Below are 16697 nucleotides of genomic sequence, written 5' to 3' on the forward strand. Positions count from 1 at the left end.
CTTAGCTCACTACTCTACCCCCACTGCCCCTCTGCCCTCCAGTATTCTGCAGCTTAACTGGCCTCCTAATGATCCAACGGGCAGATATCGTTGCTTCAGCGTCTTTGCATCTGCTGTTCCCTTCCACCCCTGGAAAGCAGGTCCCTGCTTCTTTGCACTGCTGGTTCGGGTCTCAGCTCAAAAGTGACCAAGTCAGAAAGATGTGAACTTATTTTGTTTGTTGTTTGCCTGTTCTCTTCACTAAACTATAAGATTCCATGAAAGTTACCATTTTCTTGGAATCCCTCAGCCTAGCGTTTGATAGGTGCGCAGTAAACTTACTGAATGGGTTTATGATCCTGCACCCCGGCTTGTTTCAGAAGACAGTGAACTGTAAGTGAATGAGTTGGACAAAACAGACAAAAAAAATCCCAGCCCTAAAACAACAACAACAACAAAACACCTTGTCCAGAGCATTTTCAATTAAAATTGCAGCCCCCGCACTACCAGTGCCCCCTTTCCCTGCTTTATTTTTTTCTATACATGTATCACTTTCTAAACTATTATAATTTACTCCTCGGTGTTTGCGTGTCTCCGCCACTAGAATGTAAGCTCCACGAAGGCAGGGGATTTTGTCCATTTTGTTCACCACCCTACCCTCAGTGCCCAGAACAGTGTTGGCACCCAGCAGGTGCTCAATAAATAGAGAATGAATGAACTCCAGATCACAGTCTGCTTTTTTTCTGCAGACCTTGAGTCACCTTGTTCCAAGGGGGAAACGGGCTTCAGGAGGCGCCCAGAGGTGACTTCAGGTGGCGCGACCCAGGAGTCCGAGCTCTGGAAGAAGGGCCACTGGAGCAGCTGTGGAGATGTGAGGCGCCGGCAGCAGGAGAGCCGTGAGGCCCGGGCGCTGGGGCACTTCCAGGAAGAGGCGCGGACGCTGACGGCGCGGGGCCAGGGACTGTGGGCAGTACCGTCCGATGGGACGAGTCACCTGACTCGCGCAGGCCACGCCCACCCCCTCGTGGGCGGGGAGCATGCAAATCAGCCCGCGGCGGCGGCCAATCGTGGCGCGCGCCGGGGGTCCGGGGCCCGGGGATCCGGGACGCTGCCTCGCGCGCAGGCTTTCGTCTCTGCAGACCCGGGCTTTTGCAAGCGGCGTGGCGGGCTGGCGAGGTTGTGCTGTAGTCGCTTCCTCGACCTTCTCGTCTTTAGCGGCCGGCCGGGTCAGGCCGGACCCGCGCAGGGGCCCAGGCGGCGGCTGCCTCAGCCGGAGGCGGAGGCGGAGGTGCGGGGGGTGGTGGGGGCCGCTGCCTTCGCAGGCGCCTGGGCCGGCCCGCGCCTTTTCAGCGTGCTCCATGCATCCGGAGTCCGCCCCGCCCCCGAGCAGCAACAGCCCTGAGCTTCCCCTCAGCTGCGGCAACACTACCAGCGGCAGCCGCCGGAGCCACCGGCGCAGCGGGGACGGGGAGCCCCCGGGGTCGCCGTCGCCCCCGCCGCCCGCCGTGACCTACCCGGACTGGATCGGCCAGAGTTACTCGGAGGTGATGAGCCTAAACGAGCACTCCATGCAGGCGCTGTCCTGGCGCAAGCTCTACTTGAGCCGCGCCAAGCTCAAAGCCTCCAGCCGGACTTCGGCTCTGCTCTCCGGCTTCGCCATGGTGAGCTCGGGCCGCCGTGCCCTGCCCCCTTTCAGGTCTGGCCACTGTCGCCCGCAGACTTGACGGGGCCCACAGGGGAGCTGGCTGGGCGGGCCAGGCGGGCTGGGGGTGAAGGGAAGAGCTGGGAGAAAGCTGTCGTGGACGCGGGAGGGGTCCAGAGGTGCTGGACATGAGAGGTGGGCGACACGTGACACCCGATGTGGGAGACGGTATCATACACATGTCCAGGGTTGGGGGGCTCAGATACCTTCAGATGGGCAAGCTTGATGCAGCAAGGAGGGAGAAACAGCAGGATCCTCGACGTAGATCTGTAAGAAGACATTCCCACAGATGTTCAGGGGGAAAGGAAAGACATAACGTGGACTGATCTCTTTGGAAGCAGGTATCAGGAGGTTGGGAGGTAAAGGACTCCTGAGGCGTCTCCCTAGTTCCCCCACACTTGAGGCCAGGTTATTTTATTACCTGGTAGAGGGGATTTCCCGACACCCTGTCTCCTATGGCATTTTCCGAGGCCTCAGCCTGGGGGTTTGACAACCGCTCCCCACCTCAGTTTCTTCTCCAGAAACTTGCCAGTGAGTCACTGGGTGTGGGGGAGCAGCATGGGACATGTTCCCGTTGAATGGGCTCTTTCTTGATGTAGCTGGTGGACTTAGTTTCCGCTCCCCATTCGGGCTGGGTCGGAGTGAGAACCAGCCTCTGGGGAGTAGGGTAGGTGAGGCTGCAAGTTGGGCTGAGAAGTGGCCCCGAGGATGCCTTCATGCTGGCGATCTTGGAGTCTCCCAGGGCAGGGAGCTACAGAACAAGCCCTGATAATCACTTTCAGTGACCTCAGCCTGCATGAATGGGGTCTGCTCCCCCTCCCCCAAGGTTTTTAGCCCAGAGCACTCTTGCCTCACCAGTGAGTGAGGTAAGTCCCTGGCCTTGAGGGAGGGGTGGCTGCACCCTTCGTGTTTTCTTGGGAAAGGAGCGTGCCTGGCACTCTCCCTGTGCTCCTCAAACTAGTGGGCGATGCACGGGAGCAAGAACTTTTTAGAAGCCCTTAGCAGTCCCAGAGCACCCTGGGGCCACGGTGGAAAGGCCAGGTGATTGAGGTTGGGGAAGAGCTCTCCCGGCTCTGCCACTTGCTGCCTGTGCGCCCTCAGACTAATCCCTATGTGGGCCTCGGTTTCTGAATTGGTGAATGAAGGCTGCTACTGAGTTTCTCTGACTTTCAGAATTTAATCGAGGAAGCCTTTGAGAGGGGAGGAGAGAATGTGTGTGTTTGTAAGAAGTGTCACTCTAGCTTTTAATTTAGGTCTATATGAAGGGGTGCTGTTCTATCAGCCCCAAATCCTAGGAATAGCTGACACTTACCAAGCACCCACTAGGTGCTTGGCACTGTGTAGGTTCCCTAACTTATGCACTAAGTCCTCGACCACCCTTTGAGGTAGTTTTTTCATGGGACTTTCCCGAGGCCACACAGCTCACCTGCTGGAGCGGGATTTGAACCCAGGACGGCTGACATCCAGAACTCTCTTGGACACTTGTACCATTTGTGGTGTATGGAGCTTTGAGCCATGTCCTGCCAGGGACCTGTTAGGACCAGGCCTTGTAGGGAACGAGAAATAGAGCAGAAAAACTTCTCTTAAGCAAAATAAAATGTTACAGTTAGGGGGTGGGTGTCGGCTCTTCACAGCAGCTCTCTGGGTTTCAGATGGTGGGATGCTTATATTCCTCTGTTTTCTTTTTTCTTTTTTCTTTTTTTTTTTTTTTGCTGTACGCGGGCCTCTCACTGTTGTGGCCTCTCCCGTTGTGGAGCACAGGCTCCGGACGCGCAGGCTCAGCGGCCATGGCTCACGGGCCCAGCCGCTCCGCAGCATGTGGGATCCTCCCAGACCAGGGCACGAACCCGCGTCCCCTTCATCGGCAGGCGGACTCTCAACCACTGCGCCACTAGGGAAGCCCTGCCTATTCCTCTTTTTCTTGGGGTCATAAATTCACAGCTGCCCAGGCCCCTTCCCACTCCAGGAGAAGTAAGGAGCTGATGGGTGACGCTTTCCTGCCTTCTTGAATCGTGTCTTAGAAGCCGGGCCTCCTAATCAGATGTCATCTCCCTCTTCCTCTTGCTAAAAACAGTGTGGGGAAGTCAGGCAGCAGGGGTGGCCAGAGGCACTTGGTGGGCCTTGACTCACCCAGGCTGTTTCTTGGGGACCTTTATTTTACCCAGTCAGGGTGGAGAAGGCTTCCTGGCTCCACTGATGAAATCCCCAAAATTCTGCCAGCCGGGAAGGCTAAACCCCATAACCAGCCTCTGTTCTGGGGAAGCAGTTAAAAGAGAGTGCATTTGCCATGAGTCTGGAAATGAGTGGAAGAGATGGCGTTAGGGTGGAGAGCGGGTGCTCAGCAGGGCGGGTCTGCCCGCATCCCGATCCCACCAAAGCCACCCAGCCTCGTGAAGGATACTTGGAGAGGAAGGGGTGCCACACAGCCAAGCGCCATGGAAACTAGAGTGAGCAGGTTTCCTGGACTACTCTCCCTTGGCCTGTGAGTCAGCACAACCAACTTCCTGCCCCCAGAGGGCTTCCTTCCTAGAGACCTGGAACACCAGAAGAAGTGACATGACGTGACCTTTGATTTCCAAGGGTGGGAGAGTTGGTGAGGATGCCAGACTCACCAGCGCACAAGGTGAGATTGAGGGAGGGTCTCCCAAGAGCCTGGAGGGGATGGAGAGACTCCCCCTTCATGGGTGGAAGGGCCTGGCCAGGTGCCCTGAGGCCATGGGACCTCAGACAGCGGCTTTAGTCTTCGGGGCCAGTTTTCTCATGTGTGCAAAGGAGGCACATATTCTGTTCTCCCGTGGACTTGCATGCGGAGTCATTACAAGGTCTGATGGCCCACGAAGGATTGAGGAATTATCTTCAGACAAGATTCCCGTTCCTGATGGCATTTCCAGAAACGGCAGAACTTGTCTGGGCTCAGCACCCAGACTCTTAAAACCAGGGGCCCTGGATGTAGCACATGATCAGCAGCCTGCAAGTGCTCCTTGAGCCGAGGGTGCCATGACTCGGGCCATCTGTGCCTCAGTTTACCTCTCAGCAAGAGGCAGCCAGCCTCGGCCTGACCCTGTCCCCTTGGGGCCGCGGTGAGCACACGCAGCCGTCGTGGTGTGCTGGGGAGGGCAGCCTGTAACGTTAGCCTAAGCAGTAGATAATTGGGAAGGGTAAACAAAATGCTTTCTGTGAGCTGGGATCAATTAGTTTTGGATTATCTGCCTCCTCAAGTTCTCCACCTGCCAGCACCCTTTTGTTCCCAGGTTCCAGAGTGGGTTCAGAAGCTGCTTGGAATTTCTCTGAAAATGAGTTGGAAGGAAGGGCTCAAATCATAAGGCATTATTGAGCCTCTGTGACACGTTCCGAGTTCAGGGGGCGTGGAGATGAGGAACAAATTACTCATGGTGCTCATTACTTTTTTTTTTTTTAATATTTATTTATTTTATTTTTGCTGCATCGGGTCTTAGTTGCGGTTCGTGGTATCCTCCACTGCGGCGCGCGGGCTTCTCTCTAGTTGTGGCCCACGTGCTCAGTAGTTTTGGTGTGTGGGCTTAGTTGCCTCATGGCATGTGGGATCTTAGTTCCCCAACCAGGGATCGAACCCGCGTCGCCTGCTTTGGAAGGCAGATTCTTTATTTTATTTATTTTATTTTTGGCTGCATTGGGTCTTCGTTGCTGCGCGCGGGCTTTTCTCTAGCTGCAGCGAGCGGGGGCTACTCTTCATTGCGGTGTGCTGGCTTCTCATTGCGGTGGCTTCTCTTGTTGCGGAGCACGGGCTCTAGGCACGCGGGCTTCAGTAGTTGCAGCACATGGGCTCAGTAGTTGTGGCTCTTGGGCTCTAGAGTACAGGCTCAGTAGTTGTGGCGCACAGGCTTAGTTGTTTTGCGGCATGTGGGATCTTCCCAGACCAGGGCTCGAACCCCTGTCCCCTGCATTGGCAGGCGGATTCTTAACCACTGCCCCACCAGGGAAGTCCTGGTGCTCTTTACTCATGGTAATCATTGCCATTGTCGATTGGGCTCTTGGAATAGGCTAGACGTTGTACTAAGTATGCTCCTTGTACTATCTCTTGTGATTTTCACAGCCTGGGGAGTGAGGGTAGGTGTGGTTCCGCAGTGAATGACTTGTCCGAGGTTACCTGGCTGGTAAGCTGTGGGGCCCTGTGACTGTGGTGTGGCCCCACTGCTACGGGAGAGGAAGCACCAGAGAGAGTGGTGGGAGGACAGAGCTGGGAGGCTCGCGTATTGTAGAGCAGAGTAAGAACCGGGACTCTGGAGCCAGACAGCTTGGGTTCAAACCCCGGGTCTACCACTTATAACTGTGAGATCCTGGGGAAATTGCTTAATGTCTCTGGGCCTCAGCTTCCTCTTCTGTAAAATGGGGGTAATAGTAATACCAACCTCATAGGCTTGGTGTGAGGATTCATTTGTATTTGCAAAGCACTTAGAAAAGTACCTGGCCCAGGTACGACGGAAACTCTCTCACCCTTGTTCCCATGATGTTGGGACTGCTTTTTTTTTTTTTTTGGCCATGCTGCGGCATGTGGGATCCTAGTTTCCCCACCAGGAATTGCATCCAGGCCCACGACAGTGAAAGCACTGAACCTTAACCACTGGCCCACCAGGGAATTCCCAGGGCTTCTTTTATAAGGGTTAACTGGTTTAGAAGAATGTGATTCCAGCCTAGCCTTGAGGGTGGTAGAGTTAGGGCTTAGGGAAGAACCCTCTATCAGAGGAAGTATTAGGAGCACAGTTACTAAGGTGAGGAATTATAGGGTCTCCAGGAAAAGGCAGAGAGTGTGGTGTGGCTGGAGTTGAGGGTGTGTTGGGGATAGTAGAGGAAGATGAATCTAGCCAGACTAGATGGTGCAGGGCCTTGACTTGCTGTTTGGGGCGTTTGAACTCTGGTATCGGCAGTGGGGAGCCATGGAAGGTTTTGGAGCAGAGGAGTTCCATGATGAATTCTTGAATAATGTTGAAGATGTTACTATTTACTGAACACCAGGCAAGAGCCTGGATCCTTTTCTTTCATTCTTACTTAGTCCTCAGAACAGCTCTTAAACATATGTACTGTCACCTCCACAGAGGCTTACAGAGGTTCTGATCACCCAGCTAGTAGATTTCAAGCCCCAGTCCCTCTGACTTGGAGTCTTTTCTACTCAACCACCCTCTCACCGTGTCCCTTGCTGTTAGTTGAAAACTGGGCCTTTGAAGTCTTCCAGATGTGCAGTTCTGCACTCTGGGCCGTGTACAAATGGAACTTTGCTGAATGTCCCAAGGGGAAGGCACTCCCTGCCTAGCCGAGAAGCCTTTTGGAAAACTTCACAAGTGCCTGTGGCACGTGTCTGGAATTTTCAGCCAGGGTCTCTGTTGAGCTCTGCTGATTTCTGCTGGATCCAGGGCTGATGAAGGAGAGCTCTAGGGCTTCCCAAGGTGGCACTGTGGTAATCAATGTTGGGAAGGCGATTCCCTGGAGAAATGAAACTGAGAAAGTTTAAACAAGAGCAAGTTTCTCTCTGGTGGAACTTCTTCTGAGAGGCCTTGAATATGCTCCCCAGAAGGGATGCCTTAGGCTGATAGAAACACGGGAATTCCCTGGCAGTCCAGTGGTTAGGACTCCATGCTTTCACTGCCAAAGGCGTGGGTTCAATTCCTGGTCGGGGAGCTAAGATCCCGCAAGCTGTGCGGTATCGCCAAAAAAAAAACAAAAAGAAAACGGATGGAACCACAAACTCTTCGGAGGAGAATCTTCTGGGGCTGTGGTTTGACAGCCCTTCTTGGGAGCATTGGTCTAACCCAGGAACGGACCAGCTTTTTCTATAAAGTAAATATTTTCAGCTTTGCAGACCACACAGTCTCAGTGATAACTACAGGTGTCCCCTACGTTTCGAAAGTTCGCTTTACACCACCTCGCTTTTACGAAAGACCTACGTTAGTACCTGTTTTCACTAACCTGAAAGAAACCCAAAGAGAATTTTTACTTTTACCAAAGAAAGGTAAAAAGCGAAAACAGCATTTGCAGTGAGCCGTTATAGAGGCAGCACGCACCCCAAGGGGTGAGACTGGCACCACCAAACTCCTTTCCCCGGAACCGCACTCAGCATCTCGGCATCAGGTCGCCAGAGCTTTGAGCTGTGTCTTTTAGCATCTGTGCTTTAATCTCGGTTTATTTGTGCGTCTGTTAGCAAGATGTCTCCTAAGGTAATTGCTCCATCCCTTTAGGCCATTTCACCTTACAAAAGGTTTCAGAGGTATATTATAGGGGGAAACCTGTACTCAATTCTGCTATTTTAGCTCAAAAGCAGCCACAGACCTTAGATAAATGAGTGGGCATGGCTGTGTGCCAGTAAAACTTTATTTGCAAAGAAGTACACTGAAGGCCAGTTTGGCGACCCCTGATTTAAGTGGTCTCCAAACTTTTTGAGTGCACACCCTGCTCAAAATATTGTCAACACTAGGCTCAGTATTTGTATACATGTGTATGCACACTATGTGTATATGTATACGTATATGTATGGTAATGAATGATATGTGTGCTAATAAAACATAAGTATTAAAAGGTACATAGGGGACTTCCCTGGCGGTCCAGTGGTTAAGACTCCACACTTCCACTGCAGGGATGCGGGTTCAGTCCTTGGTTGGGGAACTAAGATTCCACAAGCTGTGTGGCCAGAAATTAAAAAAAAAAAAAGTACATAAAGACAAATCAAAACAACAACAAAAAAAGTACATAAAAATACAACATTGAGGGCTTCCCTGGTGGCACAGTGATTAAGAGTCCGCCTGCTGATGTAGGGGACACGGGTTCGTGCCCCGGTCCAGGAGGATCCCACGTGCCGCGGAGCCGCGGAGCAGCTGGGCCCGTGAGCCATGGCCGCTGAGCCTGCGCGTCCGGAGCCTGTGCTCCGCAAGCAACGGGAGAGGCCACAGCAGTGAGAGGCCCGTGTACCGCAAAAAAAACACAAACAAACAAACATTGAAAAGTTGAAAGGATGAGCTGAAAAAGGAATGTCATGAGAGTTCTTAGGGTTTCCAGTGGATTACATAGGATTATCTTTGGACACTTTAGAAACCCTGGGCTGAAATACCCAAAGGTCAAGTCTTGCCTTTAATATTCGTTTGGTGAGGCCCCTAGAGGGACAAGGCCCAGTGCTGGAAGCTAGAGAAACAGGGAAGTAGAGTGGAGGAAACCAGACGTGTCATTACATCTTCAGAACGTGTTTGGCAAGCGCAGTGGTGGAGGAGAGTCGGTGGAGGGACACTTACCACCGTCTGAAAATACTTGCCTAAACGTTTAGTACCTGTCATCCTCCCTGGGGCAGGGATTCTGCTGTCTTCCTGCTTTTTCTCCAGCGGAGCCACAAGATCCTTAAGGCACATAGTAAGTTCTCGATGAAAGTTGTCCGTGAGGGTAATTCTCTGGCGGTCCAGTGGTTAGGACTCTGCACTTTCACTCCTGAGGGCACGGGTTCAATCCCTGGTTGAGGAACTAAGATCCCTTAAGCCACGCAGCGCAGCCACAAAAAAAAAAATAGTCCATGAACGAATGAATGGCCCCGTCCTCACCTGGGAGACCATGGAACAGGGGTGACTTGGAAGGTAAAAACCTGAGGACGTCAAAATTAGCCGGATGAAGAGAAAGGCTAGGCCTGTTCTCCACCCCCTCCCCCCAACCTGCAGGTTCAACCTGTTAGTGGCTTGTGACATTGAGTCGCAACCAGCAGGTTTTTTGTGTGTTCTTTTTTTGGAATAAGAGTGGAATGAAACAGAAAGCAGCAGCATGCGTCACGTGTAAGAGGAGGCTGGGTTAGCACGCTTTCAGGATAATTATTGTTTGGGGAAACTTGTTTCTGTTATAAATGGGTGTGTGTCTATTTAGGGAAACCTTTGGAATACTGGTCGATGGTGGTCAAAAGAGTTTGTAAATTACTGGATGAGCCCTCAATCCTCTCTTAATAGATAGTTTGCATCGGAGGGGGGGCCAGCAGGCTCAGGCAGCGCTTGGTGACCCAGGGTGACTGGCATGGCGGCTCCAGTGAACAGGAGAAGCCCAGGCTTGGGAAAGGAGAGTTGTGTCTTCCAGCTGTTGGGCGCCCGGGTCAGGCCAGGCATGGGAAGGCTGCCTTGGAAGGGCCTGGCCTCGGCGCCAGGTGGCAGGGGTCTCCATGGAGCCCAACAGGAGTGAGAAGAGTGGTTGGCATCCGGGCGTGGTGGGCAGACGCCCAGCAAGGCCAGCCAGGCCCTGCCCTTCTCAGGAGCCTCTTCTTGGCTCGTGCTTGAGGTTTGGTGTCCCCGTGGCGGGGTGGTGGTGTCAGAGGTCCGTGGACCAGAGTGAGGTGGGGCTGGCCGTCCCTCGCCCTTCCTCACCCGTTAGGACCCATATGGCCAGGTTTAAGCAGGCCTGTGGCTGGCTGGGAGCTGTTTATTTTAGGTTAACGGCCCAGCACTCTGGCTATATTTACCTTGCGAAGCTGCTTGCAATCTGATCTGATCTCTCTGGGACTCAGCTGGGGCCCTGGGAGTTGCCTGCCAGATTCCTAGAGGCCCCCCCTGGCTTTACCCTCCCTGCCCTTGGGGAGATTTCCAAAGTGGGACGCATTCTGAAAAAAGCAGTAGTTTTTATTCCTGTGAACAGTTTTCTTCAGGAGCCATGATTTGTGCCAGCCATTCGTTCACGCAGCCCCAGGACACTGAGCTTGGTCCCCAATGTGGGAACGGTACACACAGCCCGCCAGCGTGCTCCAAGTTCCAGGAACTGTAGGGTCCGGCGAGGATGATGGGGTTTCTTCCGGAGCACGGCAAGGCCCCTTCTCCTCAGAAGGCCCAGCGTCACAGGCTGAGCTGCCCAGGCTCCCCACCAGCCCAAGACCTCGGGGGAAATTCTGGTGTCCCCAGGCCAGGTGTGTCCCAACAGCTGTGTGTACGGCCCTAGAGCCTGAGGGTCCGGCAAGGTGGTCTCTGTCCTGCCAAGGTGGCCATCTGGCCAGCTGTGCCGTGGGGCACACATTCTCCTTGTACCGAGGGTTTGGAGCTGGAGCAGGCCAGGCCCAGAGTGGGGGGGTCTGAGCCCCTCACCCTCCCCAGGGAACAGAACACGGGCACACAGGGTCAGCTCTCAGCAGCCTCAGCTGAGGGCGTGCAGGGGCTGTTTGTCTTCCACTTTAAGCCCCGCGTTTTTCTTTTTAACTAAGAGTTATTGAGTACCTTCTGGGGGCTGGCCCTTTGTTAAACCCCTGTCAAGACCTCATTTAATCCCCTCAGTGATTGTCTTAGTCTGTCTGGGCTGCTATAACAGAATACCACAAGCTGGGTGGCTTATAAACAACAGATGTTTATTTCTCACAGTTCTGGAGACTAGAAGTCCAAGATCAAGGTGCCAGCAGATTCAGTGTCTGGTGAGGGGCTGGCTTCCGGGTTCATAGACACTGACTACTGTCCTCACCTGGCAGGAGTGGTGAGGGGGTCTCTGCTGGGGGCAACTCTCCTGTAAGGGCACTAGGGCACCACCCCCAAGACATAGTCACCCCCAAAGGCCCTACCTCCTCACACCATCACCTTGGGGGTTAGGATTTAAAATATGAATTTAGAGGGTTTGCAGACATTCGGTCTGTAGTAGCAGCTGTGAGGAAAATGGTATTACCCCCTTTGCACAGAGCCTCAGTTTCCTCATTTGTAAAAAAGTAATAATAGTGTTGCTAGTAATCATTGACACTTTATTAAGCATATATATATATATATATATATATATATATATATGACAGATCTTGTGCTAAGGGCTTTGTATTCATTAATCTGTTGAATCCTCATAACAGCCCCTATTTTATAGTTGTAGAACCTGTGGCATAGAGAGGTTACCAGCTTTGTAAGTGGAGGAGCCAGTTCACTCTTAATGGCTCTGTAGAGGTAGAGATACCAGGCTTAAGAGAACATATACCTGTATATGTGTGTGTCGTTCCCCCTGCCCCTGCCGCCGTATAGACCCCCAGCAACCAGCTCAGGGCCTGATGCACCTAATGGGTCTGGACATTTCAGGTGAGTGAATTAGTAGCCAGTGGACCTGAGGCAGCCAAGCAACAGACTCTCCTGCTGGTCCCTTCTCCGGTTTCAGGTTCTGGGGCAGCAGGCCAAAACAGGAAGAGGAAGTGCTGGGGTGGGGGGAACGTGGCAGGAGGTACGCCCTGCCGGAGGTGCCCCCCTTTTCCAGTGTGGTCAGGCCCGGGGACAGAGACCAGGGAGCCCGGGGTGCAGCCCTTAACCTGCCGTGCCCTGGTGGCCTGCCCGGGTGCCCTGCATCCCTCACCCACTTGTGCTGAGCAGTCTCAGCGTTGGCCTTAGGCCACCAGTGAGTGATCCTAAAAATGGTCAGAATCCTCATGGCACTGCCCCAGATTTAGATGGGCTTGAAACATTTTACAAACTCCTGGGATGAAAAGTTTATACAATCATCAGTTGTGGGAATTCTAAGACAGAAGTCTGTGACTCCTGTTGAAATTGTCTGCAAAGTCATATGACTGTATATACCTGGCTGTCTTAAGGAGTATCCAGTATTTTCACCAAATTCTCAAAGTGTCCAACCCCAGATCAGCTCTAGACAGCGACCTTAATTTTGCCACATACCCTCCTTTTTCAGAGACAACAGGGAAGGTCTTGACCAAGGTCACCCAGGGAAGCAAGGGTGTTTCTGGAGCCAAAACCCAGGGCTGCCAATTTGGCTTTGGTTTTCTCAGGCTGGACAGGAGGATAGAAACCCAGCGGGTTTCATATAGAGACACTGGGATTGAGGGTGAGGTTTTTAAACTGAATAACAATAATAATAGTAAAGCCTCTTTTATTGAGGGTTTACTCTGTGCCAGGCACTGAGTATTTAATGTGGGATTAACTCAGTCCTCACAGCTCTCTGAGTGATGTACCAGTCTTTTTTTTTTTTTTGGCCACACCGTGCAACTTGTGGGATCTTAGTTCCCCGACTAGGGATTGAACCTGGGACCCGGCAGTGAGAGCACCTAGTCCTAACCACTGGACTGCCAGGGAATTCCCCCAATTTTCTATTTTTTAAATTATTAATTAATTAATTGATTGATTTTGGCTGATCTGGGTCTTAGTTGCGGCATGCGGGATCTAGTTCCCTGACGAGGGATCAAACCTGGGCCCCCTGCGTTGGGAGTGCGGAGTCTTACCCACTGGAAGTAAGGGAAGTCCCCCAATATTCTGTTTTTTTACAGATAAGGAAACTTAGGCCCAGAAATTTAAAGGAACTTGCCAGAGCCTCACAGCCTAATAAAGGGCAGAGCAGTCAGGGCTCAAAGCAGGCAACCTGGTTCCAGAGCCTGTGCTCCTAACCACTGCCCTACACTGCCTTTCCAGGCCTAGGAAGGCTGTGGAGGTACAAGAAATGAAAGCAAACAGGGTCAGGCATTACAAACAAGAAAGCTGGGAAGGAAGGAGCCCACCCCCTCCCCTGGAGTAAGGAGGGGTCGGGGCAGGTGTGGGGCTCGTGGGTACATTTCAGCATCAGGCCTCCCCCTTCTGAGCCTGGCACACACAGCGAACCCTTTATGAAGGGTCATTCTCCTTAATGGTGTTGCCATTGGCACTTCCTTCCCCACTCCCTCCAGCCTTGGCAGGCAGACCCTGGCGGTGTGCCCACTGCCCGCTTCTCCTGGCCCATATCTGATGAGCTGGATCCTTCACATGGGGCTGATTTGCAAGGCCCAGGTGAGAGGAGGTGGGTGGCGGGCCTGGAGCATGCCCCTGGTGACCCCAGATCCACAGGTCTCCAGGAACTGGGGAGCAGCTAGTGCATCAGCCCTGGGGCCCTGAGCCCAGCACTGGGGCTGGAGGAGGAGATGGCCCTGGGGCTTGCCGACTGCACCGCAGCACCCAGCCAGAGCCCAACTCTTCTGGGAAGCCTCTCTTAATTCCTTCTTGGTTGGTGCACTGTGTTCTCAGAAAGGGCCTGGGCATGACCTGGGAGGGCCTTCATCCCTTCACCCCACCCCTCTCCTTGTCCCCAGAGCAGGGCATGAGGAAACCTCTGCTTGGGACTTCCGTGGTGGCGCAGTGGTTAAGAATCCGCCTGCCAATGCAGGGGACACGTGTTCGAGCCCTGGTCCGGAAAGATCCCACATGCTGCGGAGCAACTAAGCCCATGCACCACAACTACTGAGCCCGCGTGCTGCAACTACTGAAGCCCGCGTGCCTAGAGCCCATGCTCAGCCACAAGAGAAGCCACTGCGATGAGAAGCCAACACACCACGATGAAGAGTAGCCCCTGCTCTCTGCAACTAGAGAAAGCCTGTGCGCAGCAACGAAGACCCAACACAGCCAAAAATAAATAAAATAAATAAATTTATTTTAAAAAATAGAATAATTTTCAATAAGAAACCTCTGCTTGGGAATTGGGAGTGTGGTGCCAACAGGAAGGGAGCCTTTTTTCATTCATGTAAACTTTTTTGTCAGTGAAATTTACATAAAACTTACCATTTTAACCATTTGTGGTGATTACTATTTGGGAAGTGTTTGCCATCTACCAGGAGCTCTCATTTAATTGTTAAAATAATCCTATTAACTGATACCATATCCCTACTTTACAAATAAGAGAGTTGAGGCACAGAGAGGTTCAGTGACTTTCCCAAGGACACGTAGCTCGTGAGTGGCAGAACTGGGATTCAAATCCAGGCAGCCCGGGCTCCAAGCCTGCGCCCTCTACCAGTACTTCCTGCCGCTTCTCAACCCTAAGTGGGTGGGTCTTATTATCCCCATTATACAGATATGGACACTGAGGCTCAGAGAGGCTAAGTGACTTACCCAGGGTCCCAGAGCTTGATGGGAGGAGAGCTTCTGAGCCATGACTATCCTGTCACTTAGCCCACCTCTTCCTCCCCCCCCCACCCCAGGTGGCGATGGTGGAGGTGCAGCTGGACGCTGACCACGACTACCCGCCGGGGCTGCTCATCGCCTTCAGTGCCTGCACCACGGTGCTGGTGGCCGTGCACCTGTTTGCGCTCATGATCAGCACCTGCATCCTGCCCAATATCGAGGCGGTGAGCAACGTGCACAACCTCAACTCGGTCAAAGAGTCGCCCCACGAGCGCATGCACCGCCACATCGAGCTGGCCTGGGCCTTCTCCACTGTTATCGGCACGCTGCTCTTCCTGGCTGAGGTCGTGCTGCTCTGCTGGGTGAAGTTCTTGCCTCTCAAGAAACAGCCGGGTCAGGTGCGGCCCACCAGCAAGCCCCCGGCCAGCGGCGCGGCCGCCAACGTCAGCGGCAGCACCGGCGGCATCACCCCAGGACAGGCCGCCGCCATCGCCTCCACCACCATTATGGTCCCCTTCGGCCTGATCTTTATCGTCTTTGCTGTCCACTTCTACCGCTCACTGGTCAGCCATAAGACGGACCGACAGTTCCAGGAGCTCAATGAGCTGGCCGAGTTTGCCCGCCTGCAGGACCAGCTGGACCACAGAGGGGACCACCCCCTGACCCCCGGCAGCCACTATGCCTAAGCCCTCCTGGGCTGGGCACTTCGGAGCTTTGGCCTTATGCCCTTCCCCACGACCTTGTCCCGGCCCAGCCTCAAGGACAGCCTGTATAGGGGGCTGGGCTTTTGTCAGGGGGCAGAGAGTGGAGGGAAGAGGCTTTTTTTAAAGAGAAATTACTGCACTTTGAAACTTTCCTCTAAGAGAATAAGCACTTCCTGTTCTTCCAGCTCCAGGTTCACCTCCTGTTCTGAAGCCACCGGTGGGAGCCAGAGAGGGGACAAACGCTCCCTTTGTCCCTCCTCCTCCCCTGTGCCAGTGCCACCTGGGTGCCTCCTGTCCTTTCCGTCTTGACCCCCCTCCCCGTTCAGTGTCGATTGTGTGCGTGTGTGTGCGTTTGGGAACACAGAAATATACTCATAAGGGACACCTCCTCTTGTGTCTGTATTTGTTGGGTCTGGACTGCCTGGTATTTCTCCTGGTGCCCCAATAGGTGAGCCTCTAAACAAAAAAAATTTTTTCAACATTTTGGGAAATTTCAAACCTACCCCCAAAAGTTCCATGAAGAGTAACTGAAATATATATACAGTCAATTCTTATTCGCAGTGGTTCTGTTCTATAGTCACAGAACACTAAATTAGTATTTCTCCTAAGAGAAATATGGGGTTATGTTCCTGCGAGCCTCTGGTCACAACATTTTTGTCAACCAATCAATACACAGCCTTGTTTTTTGTGTGTTTCTTTTTAAAGATGCCTTAATATATGTTATATATAACATTGAACTTACACGCTATTGCTATCACAACAGCACTATCACTCACTTGTGACTGAAACTTACATAACACACATTTTCTCCGTAAGGCACATCACAGCCTTCCTGTGCTCTGAACACTAGACAGCACTTCATTGTTACCCTTGGGGACCATTTTAAGTAGTGAAATCACCAACAAAAAGCACCAAAATGTGAAAAACGTAGCACTAAATAGAGTGTGAAAAGGATACTTGTTTACAGCATGAGCTGAAAGAAGGCAGAGGGTCACCTTGTTTGACCTCAGCAAGTAGGCAAATTTGCAAATACTGAAAGTGTGAGTAATGAGAATGACAGTATGTTTTCTCCCTGAGCCATATGCATTAGTTACAGATTTCTTCCTTAAACCAAGGACATTCCTCTACAGAACCACAATTCGATGATCAAATTCAGGAAATTTGACATTGATGCGATACTATTATCTAATACAACAACATTCGTTTTCAGTTTCCCTCTTTGTCCCAATCATGTCCTTTCTTGTAGTGATTTTTCCATCCAGGATCATGCACTGCATTGGGTTGTCATGTCTCTTTAGTCACCTTTTATTTGGGACAGCCTTTCTTTGTCCTTTGTAATATCAACATTTTTGAAGAGTCTGAGCCAGTGTTTTGGGGTTTTTTTAACATCTTTATTGGAGTATAATTGCTTTACAATGGTGTGTTACTTTCTGTTTTATAACAAAGTGAATCATTTATACATATACATATGTTCCCATATCTCTTCCCTCTTGCGTCTCCCTCCCT

At 52.3% G+C, this 16697-nt stretch overlaps 1 protein-coding gene across 1 annotated transcript; it reads left to right on the forward strand.

Annotated features, from left to right (window-relative positions):
- The first annotated feature begins 1054 nt into the window (after positions 1-1054).
- Positions 1055-15575, forward strand: ORAI1 (ORAI calcium release-activated calcium modulator 1). Its single transcript, XM_012535523.3, has 2 exons — positions 1055-1640; positions 14565-15575. The coding sequence occupies exons 1-2, from the start codon at positions 1338-1340 to the stop codon at positions 15171-15173; spliced, it is 912 nt and encodes a 303-aa protein (XP_012390977.2). The 5' UTR covers positions 1055-1337; the 3' UTR covers positions 15174-15575.
- The last annotated feature ends 1122 nt before the right edge of the window (positions 15576-16697 follow it).

Source organism: Orcinus orca, chromosome 15 (genome assembly GCF_937001465.1).
Source record: "Orcinus orca chromosome 15, mOrcOrc1.1, whole genome shotgun sequence".
Taxonomy (NCBI): Eukaryota; Metazoa; Chordata; class Mammalia; order Artiodactyla; family Delphinidae; genus Orcinus; species Orcinus orca.

Excerpts from the sequence above, each read along its gene's own strand:
- ORAI1 (XM_012535523.3), top strand. The coding sequence starts at position 1,338 with ATGCATCCGGAGTCCGCCCCGCCCCCGAGCAGCAACAGCCCTGAGCTT. Across the intron at positions 1,641-14,564 it reads TGCTCTCCGGCTTCGCCATG|GTGGCGATGGTGGAGGTGCA; the intron begins GTGAGCTCGGGC and ends CCCCCACCCCAG.